Here is a 13915-nt window from a genome sequence, read left to right on the forward strand (position 1 = left end):
GCAGCATTATCCAAAAGCAGCAGCGCCTGAGCCCCGTTTGTGTGGCCACAGCCAGTGTGGGCTGGAACACAGCACAGGCTATTAGCATGTAATGAACACAACAATTACTCTGTAAGGGGGAGAAAGGGTTAGGGCCAGGCAGAGTTTTAAGAATAAAGGCTTGTTTGGGAGAATTATTCACTTGGTCCCTGCTGTAGGTGGACGGCAGCAGATTAGAAGGAAACATTATCTCTCAGGGCAAGTTCAGAAGGACAAATGAAGCCAAACTGGCACGGGTTGAGAGTCTCAATACATTATTCTCTTTGCTCTACAAATCTTTGAGAACAAAGTGCTCAGTGTAAATGTTCACCAGGGCCTTTTTTACCCATGTAGGACCACAAAAGTTCAGCATGAGATGAAGGGACACGTGTTGGCTATTAGTCCACTACAAAGAGCATTTCAGTTTAGAATTTAGAGTCTCATAAAAACATTATTGTCTATCCCAGGACATTTGTTTGTTAGGGCAACACGGACTGAAAAAAATGTGCCCCTCTGCACAGTTGTGTGCCTCACCAGCCTCACCATGGCTAGCCCACCTCAGGGGCTACCTCAGGCCAGTCCCCCAGCCTGGCAGCACCCTGAGGAGAGCCCCTGAGCCTCAGCCTCAACACCAGCCCTGTCACCTCTGCAGGCCAAAAAGGATTGTTGCCCTAAAGAACACTTGGCCTGGTGTGTTTTGTTGCAGCAGAAGGTTGCACCTGGCTCAGGGTGCTCTCACCCAACATGCAGTACTGCATGAAGCCTCCACTGACACCTCTGGCTCTGCTCTCCTCATGTGTGTCTGTAGTTTATACGTTCACAAGGTCTGAGGCAAGGAAGAAGTTTATGTCCAAGTGAAAATGCCAAGGATCATAGAGTTCTTGCCTTCCCCTGCCCCAGAGATCACAGTCCAGCTCTTGAGAGCACCAAGACATCTTTCCCCTCAGCACTTCTCTGCCATCAGGAGCCCTCCTTCCTCAGGCTGTGGCTCAACCTCCTCAGCACTGACAAACCAAAACCCAGCTAGAGCTGCTGGACTTGGTCTTGGCTCTGTGAGTGAAGTGCAGTGGATGGCAGCACAGAGACCATCAGAACACAGGATCTGACAGTCCCTCCTGGACTTGCAGACTGGAATAAACAAAATTATGGACAAGCATTCCCAAGTACATCTATGACACTTCTGGGTTGTAAGCTGCTTGCTGCCTTCCTGCTTTAGAAGGATTTTGACAAAAAACATCCATATGATTTTGATAAGCTTAAGCCCATGGCCAGGCTTTATAAGATGCCTGGCAATCTGTGGGACAGTTTTTAGAAGCATTTTGTTTTGCATTTGGATTGTCTTCCAGCTACCAAGATGATCAGCTTTGGGCTTAGTCAGAAGTGGGAGGAAGGTTCTAAGGATTTTGGCAGTAGGAGCCTCGGCAGGGCCACCCCAGGTCTGTGGCTGCCCCAGGACACTGCCAGGAGCTGTGGGCAGGCAGCGAGCGTGGCTCAGAGCAATCCTCATCTCCCCCAGATCTGTTTGTCCTCCCAGCCTCAAAGGCAGCCAGAGCATCCACTGCTTCCTTCAGCTGCACAAGGAGCATGTGCTTTTAAAAGGCTAAAAAAAAAAGGTGGAATATATTATCTATTCACAAAGTCATTGTAAATATTAAAGAGCCCATGAGGGGAAATGTCTCTGATGATGTCTTTTCAGGAGTGTGGGAGAAAAATCCATGCAAAGGCACTATTGAGGGTTATGGCCAAAAGGCAGGCGATGCTTTGAACTTGTTCAAAGCCACAGGGTCGGCAGTCTTTCTGGGACTGCAGTGGGAAGCAGCTACCCATCCCTCCTCAGAGTCAGCTAAAAGGTCACTTCAGCAAATCCACAATTTAAATAAAAGATAGTAAGTCCCAGAGAGAGCTATTTGAAAATAAAAGACATCAAAAGTGAGATAGATGCATTAATCTGAGTGGCAGAGGTCCTGGAGAGCTTTGGCTTGGTGACAGTGTCTGTGCAGTGCAGGGAGAGGACAGGTACCCCAGGTGCTTCTGAGAGGTGCACCTGCAGCAGCTGGCACAGCAGGAATGGAAAGGGAGCCTCCATCCCCTGCTGCACAGAGCAGCCAGAGACCTGGGAGTGTCCCCTGCCCTGCCCCATCAGTTTACCCAGCATACCTGGGCTGGAGAACCGTGTCCCTGCTGCCACTGCAGCTGTCATGGCCAGGAGGAAAGCATCATCTCTGGAGAAGCCAAGACCTGGGAGAGAGTCATCTCCTGTGCTCCTGAGACATTCCAGAAAAGGACAGAAGATCTCTTAAAACTCTGAGGAGATACTTTGATTGGAAAGGCAAGCAAAGTGAAGCAGTCCATGGTGTTATGTAATGCAGTTCTGTTGAAACAGTGCAGGAAAGTTGCCTTGTGCCAATAAATCAGGCAGCCATGGAGGAGCAGATGTGAATCACACCTTGCTTCATATGCCCTGCAGTGTTTTCACTTATTGTTCCAGTTTTAAAGATTAATGGCACTCAGAGATGAGTATTAGCTACGCTTCCATTTCATACTCATTATCAGAAGAGCTTTTTTCAGCATAATTAGCATGGATCAAATTTTCCAAGTGGCTCGGCAGACTTGCTACTGTTCCTTGGCTGCTGAGAATGCCTGGGACGTCCCACTGCTGCTGCTGGGTGCACTGGACCCCTGACCCCTCTTAGCACCATGTAGCCTTTAAACGTGGAGAGAGAAGGGCACTACTGAGATGACAGCTGCTGAAGCCCAGAAATGGGGGTTCCCTGCTCTGGGCTGCCAGGAACCCCCATGTTCTGACACAGCTGCTGGGGACTGAGGGGCTGGCAGCCTCTCTGTCTCTAAACAGGAGGGCACGAGGTTCTGGCTGCAGTGGCTCAGCCAGGAGCAGGTGCTGGTGCAGCACAGGCAGCAGCAGCCCTGAAGCCCCAGTGCTGGGGCTGATCTCTGCTCCAGGCTGCTTTGTGCTAGCTGGGCACTGTGCCTGGTGCCCAGCAGATCAGGACATGAAGTTTTTGCTACCTGGAGGAGTAACAGAGGTGGGTTACCTGCACCAGGAGCCCAGCCTGGCTGTGGGGCAGGAGGTCTGGGGGAGAGTGAGGGTGCTATGGGAGGGCTGGAGGAAGTGGTGGCTGGGGAAGGGAAACTTGCTGGCATCTTCCAGGGTTTCTCTGGGGCTGGGGCACGCTGCCCACACCGTGTGCCCCGCAGGGCTGTGTGTGCAGGGCGAGCCGTGGGTGCCGTGCCTGCAGGGGAAGGTGTTGGCAGTGTGGGGGGCAGAGCAGTGGGGAGCAAATAGGCTGTGGGTGCTGGTGTGTGCCTGCCAGTGGTCTGCAAAAGGCCAGGGAGCAGAGTGCTCAGCTCCCTGCTACACCCAATCAAGCCGGGATCGTTTCTATCATGAAGATAAACTGGCCATTGTTGCCAAAAATAAATGTTAGTGTTCCAAATCCACACTTCAATAGCACCAGCTCATTAGAGATGCATATCATTTGGCTCCAGTCCCACACCTTCTAGCTCGTTATAAATATGCAGTTGCTGCTGGCTCTACCCCAATCATCTCTGCAATCAGAGCTTTTAATTAGGTTAATTAAATTGTATCAAACCTCGCAGGGACGCAGTTCACTGATGCTGATGAGGCAGCCAAAACAGACCTTAACTCTAGCTCTAATGAAGGCCCTGCTGCAGCTAATAACAATGCATAATAAATTAGTGCTTCCCTAGAAAGGTGCATCGGGGCTTGCGTTTCAGTAAATGATGATCTGTATGCACTAATTCACTATTGCAGTCTTTAGGTCTGCCAAGCCAGGGACATCCTGGGAATAGATTCTCACTAAATAATGGGCTCCTGCCTGCCTGAAGCAGTGCTGCTCACCTGGCTTCTCTCAAGGCACTAACGGCTTCAGGTACAGAACTGTGAGGCCACAAAGCAAATATTTGCTGCTTTCACCTTGCCCAGCCCTGGGTCCGCTCTTGATGCCTCGCATCTCGCAACACAAGCAGCAGCAGGTATTTCTTTATTTGAAACCTGAAATGGAATTTGGAGGGGAATGTTTTGTTTGGAGGGAAATGGGTGGCTGTGTCCAAGTGTGGCAGCATGAATGGGGACAGTAACCTGTGCCCAGGCTCTTCCCAAACATCAGCAGCCCCGTGTTGCTCCTAATCAGGTGGGGAAAGGTCCAGGTGGCCAAGGAGCTGTGGAACAGAGAGGTTTAGGGCAGCCATGCTGCGCAGCAATTAGTCATTCCTGATTTACATTCTGCTCTTTCAACTCCCTGCTGTGAAGCTGCTCAGGCTTGAGTGGAGGAACTTCACCACCCTTTTCTCCTTGGTGCCCTTGGGCAAGATACCTCAGCTGAACCTGGCTGTAGGGTCCTGGGGAACAGCAGGGCTGGGACAGCCAGTCCTGCAGCTGCAGACACCTGCACCCTGTGCCCAGTCCACAGAGCCACTGGTGACCCTGGAATGGCAGCACAGGGTGAGCAGTGGGATGATGCAGAGCGAGCGGGGAAAGCAGATGGTAACGCACAGGGCAGCACTGTGAGCACTGGGATGGGTGGGATCAAGCCTTCCTGCTCTCCTTTGTTGGAAGAACACAGCCTGGGGGCCTCTGGAGGCTCTGGGGGGTCCCTCTGGCTGCCACAGCTCATGGCCACTGATGGAGACCCTACAGTGGCTGTCCTGACAGGATCCAGAGCCTCCCCAGGCAAGGCAGCTTCTGTTGCCATGCCCCAGGGACCCCACTGTGCTCTGCAGTCTGGATCAGGCTTGGAAAATGGGGCCTACAGGAAAGAAGCTGAGAAGCCTAAGGGCTGCTGATGGTTCTGCTAGTAAAATATATTGTTGCAGCTGCCTAGAGATAATCCTGCAAGTGTAGTCTGCTATTAACGTTTATAGATAGTCATTATCAATTCTGAGTTCTTCAGGACTGGAACAAGGAATTACACAAAATTATTATATGGCACAATATTATTGAGTCACCTAAAACCTGAGCTGTGAATCTGTGGGGAATTTTGATATCTGTATCTTTCAAGCTGCAGGGAATCTCCTTGCTAAAGAACCTGTTGGTTCAGCTTTTGATGCTATAATTATCACAAACAAAAAACAGCTGTGGGCAATTTCTCGCTGTCCTTCCCCATGAGGGCCCAGCTACAGGATGGCAGATCCCACCCATGTTTCACTTTAAATCCTGTACTGTGGCCCAGTGGGATGGGTTTTTTATCCAGTTATAAGGTATTGGCTCTTTCCAGATCTTTGCAGAAACATTTCAGTGCTTTAGTATGAGGATACCAAGCTAAAGGCTTTGAGAGTCAAAGAACAAGGTCTTTTTCCTGGAAGCCTCTGCAGAGCAGCAGGTGTGAGTCAGCGCTGTCTGCTAATGTAGAAGTTCAGAGATCAGCACCCACCAAATCCTTCACCACTGCAGGCAGGAATAGGTCAAAAATGTTTGTGCACAGGAGCTTGCACCTCCTTTTAGTGTGTTACAGCCACAAGATGATAAACCACTCCACAGGATTTGTACCCAGGCTTTGGAGGCCAGGGTCAGAGAAGCCTGCTCAATATGACACCACGGTGCTCTGGCTTCCCTTTGTTAAAACCTTCATGCTTTCCCAGGGAAAAGTAAATCACAACAGGCACAACTTCTGCTCACAAAGCCCATATTGTGATCAGGAGATTGTGTGTCCTGGCTGGTACCTCAGCTCCCAGGTGCCAGTGGCCACCACCGCCCCCAGGACAAGGAGTGTGTCCCTCGAGCAGCGACTGTTCAAAGAGAACCTCACAGCTCACACTACATCTCACTCCAAGGGAACAGAGCACTTGTGCCCATTCCAGCACTTGCTCTGCAGTAGGATGGAGGTGGACAAGGCGTGCCCAGGTTGCCGCTTTTCAATTCCTGCTACAGGATTCCTTGAGCGTCTCCCAGCAGAACCGCTGCTTTTCTTTCCCCTCCTTTACAGCAACGCTCTCGATGCCGGTAAAATTAATCAAGGGCAAGGATTAAATATTCATCTATTTCAACCTCAGTCTTGAAGAGATTTCCCTTGGCGGAGCGCGGGGACCCCGCGGAGCGCGGTGACACCACGGGAGCGTCCCCGCCGGGGACCCGGCCCCGCTCCGGCCCCGCCGCGCGGCGCTGCTGCCCCCTGCGGGCCACGGCCGGGACTGCGGCTGCCGAGGGGACAGGCCTTGGCTCCCGGGAGCCGGACCGGAGTGAGCCGAGCCGGGCCGAGCAGGACCGAGCCGAGCCGAGCGGGACCGAGCAGGACCGGAGTGAGCCGAGCCGAGCCGGACCGAGCCGGACCGGACCGAGCCGAGCCGAGCCGGACCGAGCAGGACCGAGCCGGACCGGAGTGAGCCGAGCCGAGCCGAGCAGGACCGAGCCGGGCCGAGCCGAGCCGAGCCGGGCCGAGCAGGACCGGAGTGAGCCGAGCCGAGCCGGGCCGAGCAGGACCGAGCCGAGCCGAGCCGGGCCGAGCAGGACCGAGCCGAGCCGAGCCGAACAGGACAGGACCGAGCCGAGCCGGACCGAGCAGGACCGAGCCGAGCCGGGCCGAACAGGACCGAGCCGAGCCGGACCAAGCAGGACCGAGCCGAGCCGGGCCGAGCAGGACCAGAGTGAGCCGAGCCGGACCGGACCGAGCCAGACCGAGCCGAGCCGGACCGAGCCGGACCGGAGTGAGCCGGACCGAGCCGAGCCAGACCGAGCAGGACCGAGCCGGACCGGAGTGAGCCGAGCCGGGCCGAGCCGGACCGAGCCGAACAGAGCCGAACCGAGCCGAGCCGGACCGAGCCGGACCGAGCCGGACCGAGCCGGAGTGAGCCGGGCCGAGCCGGACCGAGCCGAGCCGGACCGAGCCGAGCCGGGCCGAACCGAGCCGAGCCGGACCGAGCCGAGCCGGACTGAGCCGAACCGAGCCAGACCGAGCCGGACCGGACCGGACTGAGCCGAACCGAGCCGGACCGAGCAGAGCCGAGCCGGACCGAGCAGGACCGAGCCGAGTCGAGCCGGACTGGACCGAGCCAAGCCGGACCAAGCTGAACCGAGCTGAGCCGGACCGGACTGAGCTGAGCCGGACCGAGCCGAGCCGGACCGAGCCGGACCGGAGTGAGCCGAGCCGGGCCGAGCCGGACCGAGCCGAACAGAGCCGAACCGAGCCGAGCCGGACCGAGCCAAACCGAGCCGAGCCGGACCGGACCGAGCCGAGCCGGACCAGACTGAGCTGAGCCGGACCGGACCGAGCCGGACTGGACTGAGCCGAGCCGGACCGAGCCGAGCCGGACCGGACTGAGCCGAGCTGGACCGAGCTGGACCAGACTGAGCCAAGCCAGACCGAGCAGAACCGGACCGGACAGAGCCGGACTGAGCCGAGCTGAGCCAGACTGGACCGAGCCGAGCCAGACCGAGCCGAGCCAGACCAAGCCAAGACGGACCAGACTAAGCTGAACCAATCTGAGCCGAGCCAAACCAGACTGAACCAAGGCAGACTGAGCCAAACAGGACCAGACTGAGCTGGACCGGACCGAGCCAACCTGAACTGGACCAAACCGAGCCCAACCAGACTTAACCAAGCTGAACCAGACCAAGCCAAGCTGGACCAAGCCAAGCCAGACCAAACTGGATCAAACCAGACTGAGCTGAGCCAGACCGAGCCAAACTGGACCGCGCTGAGCCGAACCAGACCATTCTCACATGCGGGGCTTTGTTTTCCTTTTGCTCAAGCGAACCAAACTGGTCTCACACACAGGGCTTTGTTTCCCCCTCCCGCTCCTGCAGTGCTTTACAGCCATTACAGAATCCGCAGACTCCAGGTTCTGCAGACTCCGTGGATGCTCCCCTGAAAAATTCTCCCCACAGTTCTCTCTGTGATGGCAGGAACAAGGTCTGAAACTGCACTTAAGCACGTAAAAACATCACGTTTCATCACCGAGCTGCTGGAAGAGCTCCAAAGTAGGTAAGGCCTGAGAAGAGCATCTTTTTTTTCTTCCCCCCTTGCAGACCATGTGCTTATTGCTGGCAGCGACAGGACGATGGAGAGAGATAAGAAAAGGAATGTTCACACGGAGGCTTCTCTGAACGTGCCTGGGCCGCTCCAGGACACTCAGGATGTGTCTGCACATCCCCCATCCCTGGCAATGCAACCAGCCCAAGGAAAACTCAGAAGACAAACTCCTGTCCCACACTTGGCTGCTGAACTGTCCTTACACAGAATTTTGGCTCTGCCTCAGTTTGAACTGAAGGAAAAACACACAGTGGAATAGTGCAAATATCAGAGGGATTGAGGGATGTTGGGGAAATGACTAGAGTAATTCACCTTTAACCTGCTTGAAAAGACAGCTGAAGCTGCACTCTCATGGGTTTGGACAGGTCCTGCTCAGCCCCAGAGCTGACAGTCCCCAAGGATCTTCCCTGTCCCTGGGCTTAACCCACCTCCCTAACATTCCACCATGACCTTGACTGTTCACTGATTGTTTATGGTGCATCTTAGCAGGACACTTAGGCAAATCTCATGGCTTCCCACTGTAAATATCAAGAGAACAAACTCTGATTTATTAATCAATTAATTAGAGGAAACATGCTGATGGCTACCACAGGCCCACAGTGATTTGTTTTTAACAAAGTGATGAGCTGCAGTCAAAAGCAGGCTGGCACCAGCCCTTCTCCAAGGGATATGGCTCCTCCTTTCTGAGCAAAGACTGTAACAATTATTCAATGAAATGGCTAACGTTTCCGCTGAAACTTGAATTTGTAAATAGCTGGACCAGTCGTTGTTTCTTTCTTCACCTTTACTTTATGAGTTTTGTCCTGGAAAAAAGAACAAGTACAAATATTTGCTGCCATGCAAGTAGAAAAACCCACACCCAAATAAATCAGAGAGTGTCTATCTGAATCCGACCATACAAGAAAAATGGTCACTGCACTGTTTAGGAGGGGATTATAATTTTATCTGCTCTTTTCCCCTTCAGGCTCTCAGGCACAATCTGCTTTGCTCACAAGCATCAGAGGATGGGAGTCCCATTGAGACAAGTAATTTCTGTGGTCATCTGGAGTTTTAAGACCTTCTCCTAACTTACAGAAATGGTTCCCTGCTTCTGACTCCTAGTGACACTCTTTTGGACTCCTTGTGAGCACCATCTGAGTCTTTGTCCTTGCTGACAAGGTGAGACTTGGACTAGCAGATATAATTTACTGGAATGCTTCATCTCCTTCCTTTTTCCATATTAAAAGAGGATTGCTTATCTTTAGGAGTTATCTGGAGGTGTCAGTATAAAACCAGAACGAAGAAACAAATCTAACATATACAACACACACAATGCCAGACCTAATGACCTGAGCAGAACAGACTTGGAGAACCAGAACCAAATCACTCACCAGAAGATCTTTCCGTGTCTGGATTTTCTGTGAGATGACAAACATGGCCTTCTCTCTCTCGATGCGCTGCCTCAGGAGGTCATACCGGTTCTTCCTCTTCTGGGCTAATTTCTGGCAACAAGAAAAAGACAGCTGTTTTAAGACAGAGATTGATATGAAGAATCATGTCTTATGAATAAGATACTATGGTCTAAATCCTCAGAATTTCAAAGTCAAATGCTCCCTAATGAAAATCCACTTTATCCAGCGGAGGGAAAACAAACAAAAAAAAAGGACAGAGCAGAAACCAATTCCTGAAGTGTTCAGAGCCTGCAGAGGCCCCTCAAAATGCAACTTGTTGTGTCAAGTTTGCCTAATGAGAGTGGATAGCTTTCCCAGCACAGGAACAGTATTACTGCAGGTGTGATTTAAGTAATTAAATTAAGGAGAACAGATCCCAACATGCTTAAAATATGACTCAGACATTTAGGAGAAAACTAGTCAGTCTACGACTCGTCCAACTGCTTTACTGACAAGTCAAACTGAGACAGCTGGTAGGAGGAAAGGGACCACAGGGTGTTTATTATCTGAGTCAGAAAAAACAGGTTAAAAATTTACCAGTCGGCAATTTTAAGACAACTATTTCTACCTTACAACCAACTCATACTCAGAGGACTGTCCAACAGATCTGAATTACCCAAGAAGAATCTACAGCAGTAAAGCCAAGTGTAACTACTTCTGTGATACTAAAACATCAGAATCAAAGCTGCATAAACAATTCATGCTGAAGAATCGAGAAACAATTCAAATTAGGAAAGCCAGGAAGTGAGACTACAGCTTAAATGGCATTAGGAAGGAAAGCAAGGAGACACATCTCAAGCCACTTTGGGCTCAGAACCAAACTGAAAAATACTGTAAGGTCAGGAACACTGCAACCGAGACATCTGTGTTGGAATAAGCTTCTTCCTATAGACCTAACTTGGGGGTGGCAAGGGGTTTTGGGGAAATGTGTGGATGCTGAAAAGAATTACACCTGAAACTGCAGCAGTCTAATGAAAAGACAGTCCCATAGTTATATGTTCATTTATAGAAAAGAAATATCTCAGATTTTCAGGGACATTGCATAATGAGATCCACACCACTCTTTTCTGCCCTGTACATCACAACTTATGGTGGCCCACCCACAGTGGAATGGGATGCACTGAAAGAGTACTCTGTATTAGTCCAGGAGATGTGACTGCAGGTTCCAGGCAGTCACTTGGTGACTGAGTGACATCCACTACTCCCTTGTGTCACCAATAGAAGTTTTAAGAAAACAATTTGTTCACCTCCACAACGATGCAATTAATCCTTTTTAGTGCTTGTCATTTAGAAGACATAAAACATGAAGAACTCTGTAGGACAATCAGCAGCAGTACCTTGAGGTGGGCAGGATCAGTAGGTCCCTTCACTGTCTCTCTCTGCAGCGTTGCAATGGTTGGTCGGTTGTACACTCTATCTACGAGCTCAGGAACGGTGTCCAGGCGAGCAGCAATATCAAACTCCTGAACTAGACATAAAAAGAAAATTAGGCATAAACTCCCATGAGCTCCTTTGATAAGCAAACCTTCCAAACATGTTGGAAGAGCAACAGGAGCCCCAGCAACACAGCTCCTGCAGAAATGATGTCTCAGCTAGCAACCAAAAGGGATTTCTAGAACAACTAAAAAAAAGTGTCTTTCTTTTATGACAGCCCACATTACCAGGTGATAGAACAAGCTCTGTCACTGGGTTCCAGCCTCACCTTCCCGCTTCGTGTCCACGAAGAAGAGATGCCGGCCCTGGCCACTCCCCGCGGCGTCCAGCAGGTGGAGCTCTGCCTTCAAGCGCTCGATTTTCTGCGGAAAATTTAAGTTTGGCCAAATTCAGAGCGAGTAAAATCAAATCTCCCCCGAGCGCATTTCTGTCTGTTCCTCGGGGTTAAAAATAGCTGAACTCCTCCTTTTCATCTCTGAAAACACATCTAGTCTATACTGATAACATTTCTTCACAACTTTTCCAGACAGAGGGTCAGAGTGATGCTGTTACCCGGGCAAAGTGCACACATCCACCTGCAAAACCGAGTCTTCTGTTTGCCAAAGGGAAATGACTGCCTTGGAACCACCAGCAAAAGCATGAAGGAAAGTTTAAAGCTGGCTTTGATTTTTTTATCCCCAGTGAGAATTTGATTCTGTTTTGCAAATCAACATCAGAGCATTCAGAAGAGCATCGTGTTTTTGTGGATTGCCAGCCTACCATAATCCAACAACCCACTTCAGATTATTCTCCTCAGCTGGGAGACTCTCCCATCCTCTGTAACTCCCTGACAGAGTGCAGGCAGGAGACAGTCACTTCTCCCAAGGAACAAGTGTTGTCTCCCATACTCAGCACTGGTGAGGCTGCACCCTGAGTGCTGTGTCCAGATCTGGGCCACTCAGTTTAGGAAGGACATTGAGATGCTCAGATGTGTCCAGAGAAGAGCAGCAAGGCTCTGGAACATAAACAATATGAAGGACAGCTGAGGGAGCTGTTAAGCCTGGAGAAAAGGAGGCTCAGGGGAGATCTGATCACTCTCTACAGCTACCTGAAAGGAGGGTGTAGCCAGGTGGGAGTCAGTCTCTTCTCCTAGCCAGCCACTGGCAAAATGAGGACCACAGCCTTAAGCTGAACCAGGGGAAGTTTAGGCTGGACACTAGGAAAAAATCTCTGGGCACTGTAATGAGCTACCCAGGGAAGTGTTTAAAAAAATACTGGATGTGATGCTCACTTCCATGGTCTGGTTGACAAGGTGGTGTTAGATCATAGGTTGAACTTGATGATCTCAAAGGTCTTTTCCAACATAGTTAATTCTGTGATTCTGTGACAGGACAACAGGCAAGAGCCTCAAGCTATGCTGGGGGAGGTTCAGGTTTGGTATTAAGAAAAAAATCTTCCCTGAAAGGGCTGTCAGGCATTGGAACAGGCTGCCCAGAGAAATGGTGGAATCACTATCCCTGGAAGTGTTCAAAAGGCGTGTGGCTGTGGCAGCTGGGGACTCAGAGGTGACCACATGGTGGCTGGGGGAACAGCTGGACTTCATGATCTGAGAGTGCTCTTCCAACCTTAGGGATCTCATGATTTCTCTATGAACATGCTAAGCAGAAATACATTTTTAAAATCTTGACATTTATGTAAAAATCACTGTTTTGTAACAATGCACAGTGCCATTTTTGATAACAACCACACCTTTAGGCTCTATATCCAGCACTCCACTGAGACTTCCATTGTCCTTTCAAGCACTGTTTGTTCAGACTTCACTGAACAAACACAATAACTAGCAGCAACAGTAAGAACAACACAGTAAAAAAACCAATTCTGAGCAAACAAGAAAACACTAAGAATGTGAGTTATTACCTTGGCTTCCGCAACTCTTTTCATTTCTATGTATTTAATATCCTGTGTCCTCATAAGCTTCACCTGCTCCGGGGTAATTTCATCCTTTGGCTGCTTTATTACATGGACTCCATCCTACAACCAGACAAACACAGTACTTACAGACAGCCCATGCCACCTGGAGAGCACTGCAGAGCCTGCTAACAGCAGAACTTTGTCCCTTGTCCCTCATTTTCTTCAAAGCCTCCTACAGGCATCAAATCAATTTTTCTCATTTATCTAATAATTCATAAATTTAAATCAAAAGAAGGTAGGGGGATAAAAACGTTACTTAGAGCAACAAAGTGTAATCCTGCTTGAAGGCAATAAAGGTTCTCACCTTGACCTCTGCACGTATCATTTTGAAGTAGAACTCATCGGGGTTCTTGTCCAGAGCTTTCTTCTGCATCGCCCTGAGAGCATTTTGCTTCTTGTGGTAGTCGCTGGGGAGGATAAAAGCAACAATCACGAGCTGTCCGGCAGCCTCCCCGTGCTCACCGCCGAGCGTGTGGCGGAGAGGCTCGGAGCCGGAAGGCAGCCCGGGGAGACCCAGCCAGCGCCGCCCGCCTCCCGCGGCCGCACTCACCGGGCTCGGAGCCGGTAATCTTTCTTCTTCTCCAGCAAGCCCAGCTTCGTCCGGGCGGCGGGCTACGGGAGAGACGGGGAGCGTGAGGGGGAGAGAGCGCGGGGAGGGAGAGCGCAGGGCTCCGCGGGGAGGGAGCGCGGGGAGCTCCGCTGGGGACCCGGCTCGGCGCACTGACCTGGGCCCGCTCGCGGTGCGGGCGCTGCCGCGCCTTGGCGGCTTTCCTGAAGGCGGCCGACATGGCTGCGATGGCGGCGGCGATGGCGGCGGCGAGCGCCGGGCGCGGGAACGCGCGTCCACAGGCGGGGCGCGCGCCGGAACAGGCGGGGCCTGGGGCCGGCGGTCACAGCCCGCGCGCGCCCCCGCCACGAGGCGCCGTGTCCATGGCGACGGCGGGAACGCGCGCGCGGCCCCGAGCGCGGCCCCGCCCGACCCCGCGGGGACCCCCGGGCATGGGAGGGACCGGCCGCCGCCGCCGCCGGGACAGCCCCACGGGGCGAGCGCCGCCGCTCCCTCCGCCGCCGCCCGGA

At 52.0% G+C, this 13915-nt stretch overlaps 2 protein-coding genes across 2 annotated transcripts; one reads left to right on the forward strand and one right to left on the reverse strand.

Moving 5' to 3' along the window:
- The first annotated feature begins 5992 nt into the window (after positions 1–5992).
- LOC131588167 (uncharacterized protein DKFZp434B061-like) lies at positions 5993–6968 on the forward strand. The gene is made up of 3 exons (XM_058856808.1): positions 5993–5998; positions 6057–6444; positions 6583–6968. The coding sequence occupies exons 1-3, from the start codon at positions 5993–5995 to the stop codon at positions 6966–6968; spliced, it is 780 nt and encodes a 259-aa protein (XP_058712791.1).
- A 1583-nt stretch (positions 6969–8551) lies between these two features.
- UTP11 (UTP11 small subunit processome component) lies at positions 8552–13718 on the reverse strand. Its single transcript, XM_058856429.1, has 8 exons — positions 13564–13718; positions 13389–13450; positions 13143–13245; positions 12785–12898; positions 11157–11250; positions 10792–10922; positions 9395–9505; positions 8552–8827 (listed from the first exon to the last, which is right to left on the reverse strand). Exons 1-8 carry the CDS (start codon positions 13624–13626, stop codon positions 8744–8746), a joined length of 762 nt encoding a protein of 253 aa, XP_058712412.1. The 5' UTR covers positions 13627–13718; the 3' UTR covers positions 8552–8743.
- Between the last annotated feature and the right edge of the window lie 197 nt (positions 13719–13915).

Source organism: Poecile atricapillus, chromosome 24 (genome assembly GCF_030490865.1).
Source record: "Poecile atricapillus isolate bPoeAtr1 chromosome 24, bPoeAtr1.hap1, whole genome shotgun sequence".
NCBI lineage: Eukaryota > Metazoa > Chordata > Aves > Passeriformes > Paridae > Poecile > Poecile atricapillus.

What these genes read in the sequence shown, in the direction of transcription:
- UTP11 (XM_058856429.1), bottom strand. Translation starts at nt 13,626, where the DNA reads ATGTCGGCCGCCTTCAGGAAAGCCGCCAAGGCGCGGCAGCGCCCGCAC. An exon ending in AAAGAGTTGCGGAAGCCAAG is followed by an intron (nt 11,251 to 12,784) that starts GTAATAACTCAC and finishes AATTTTCCGCAG; the next exon opens with AAAATCGAGCGCTTGAAGGC. An exon ending in AGACACGGAAAGATCTTCTG is followed by an intron (nt 8,828 to 9,394) that starts GTGAGTGATTTG and finishes TCTTTTTTCCAG; the next exon opens with GACAAAACTCATAAAGTAAA.
- LOC131588167 (XM_058856808.1), top strand. An exon ending in CCGGGCCGAGCAGGACCGGA is followed by an intron (nt 6,445 to 6,582) that starts GTGAGCCGAGCC and finishes CGGGCCGAACAG; the next exon opens with GACCGAGCCGAGCCGGACCA.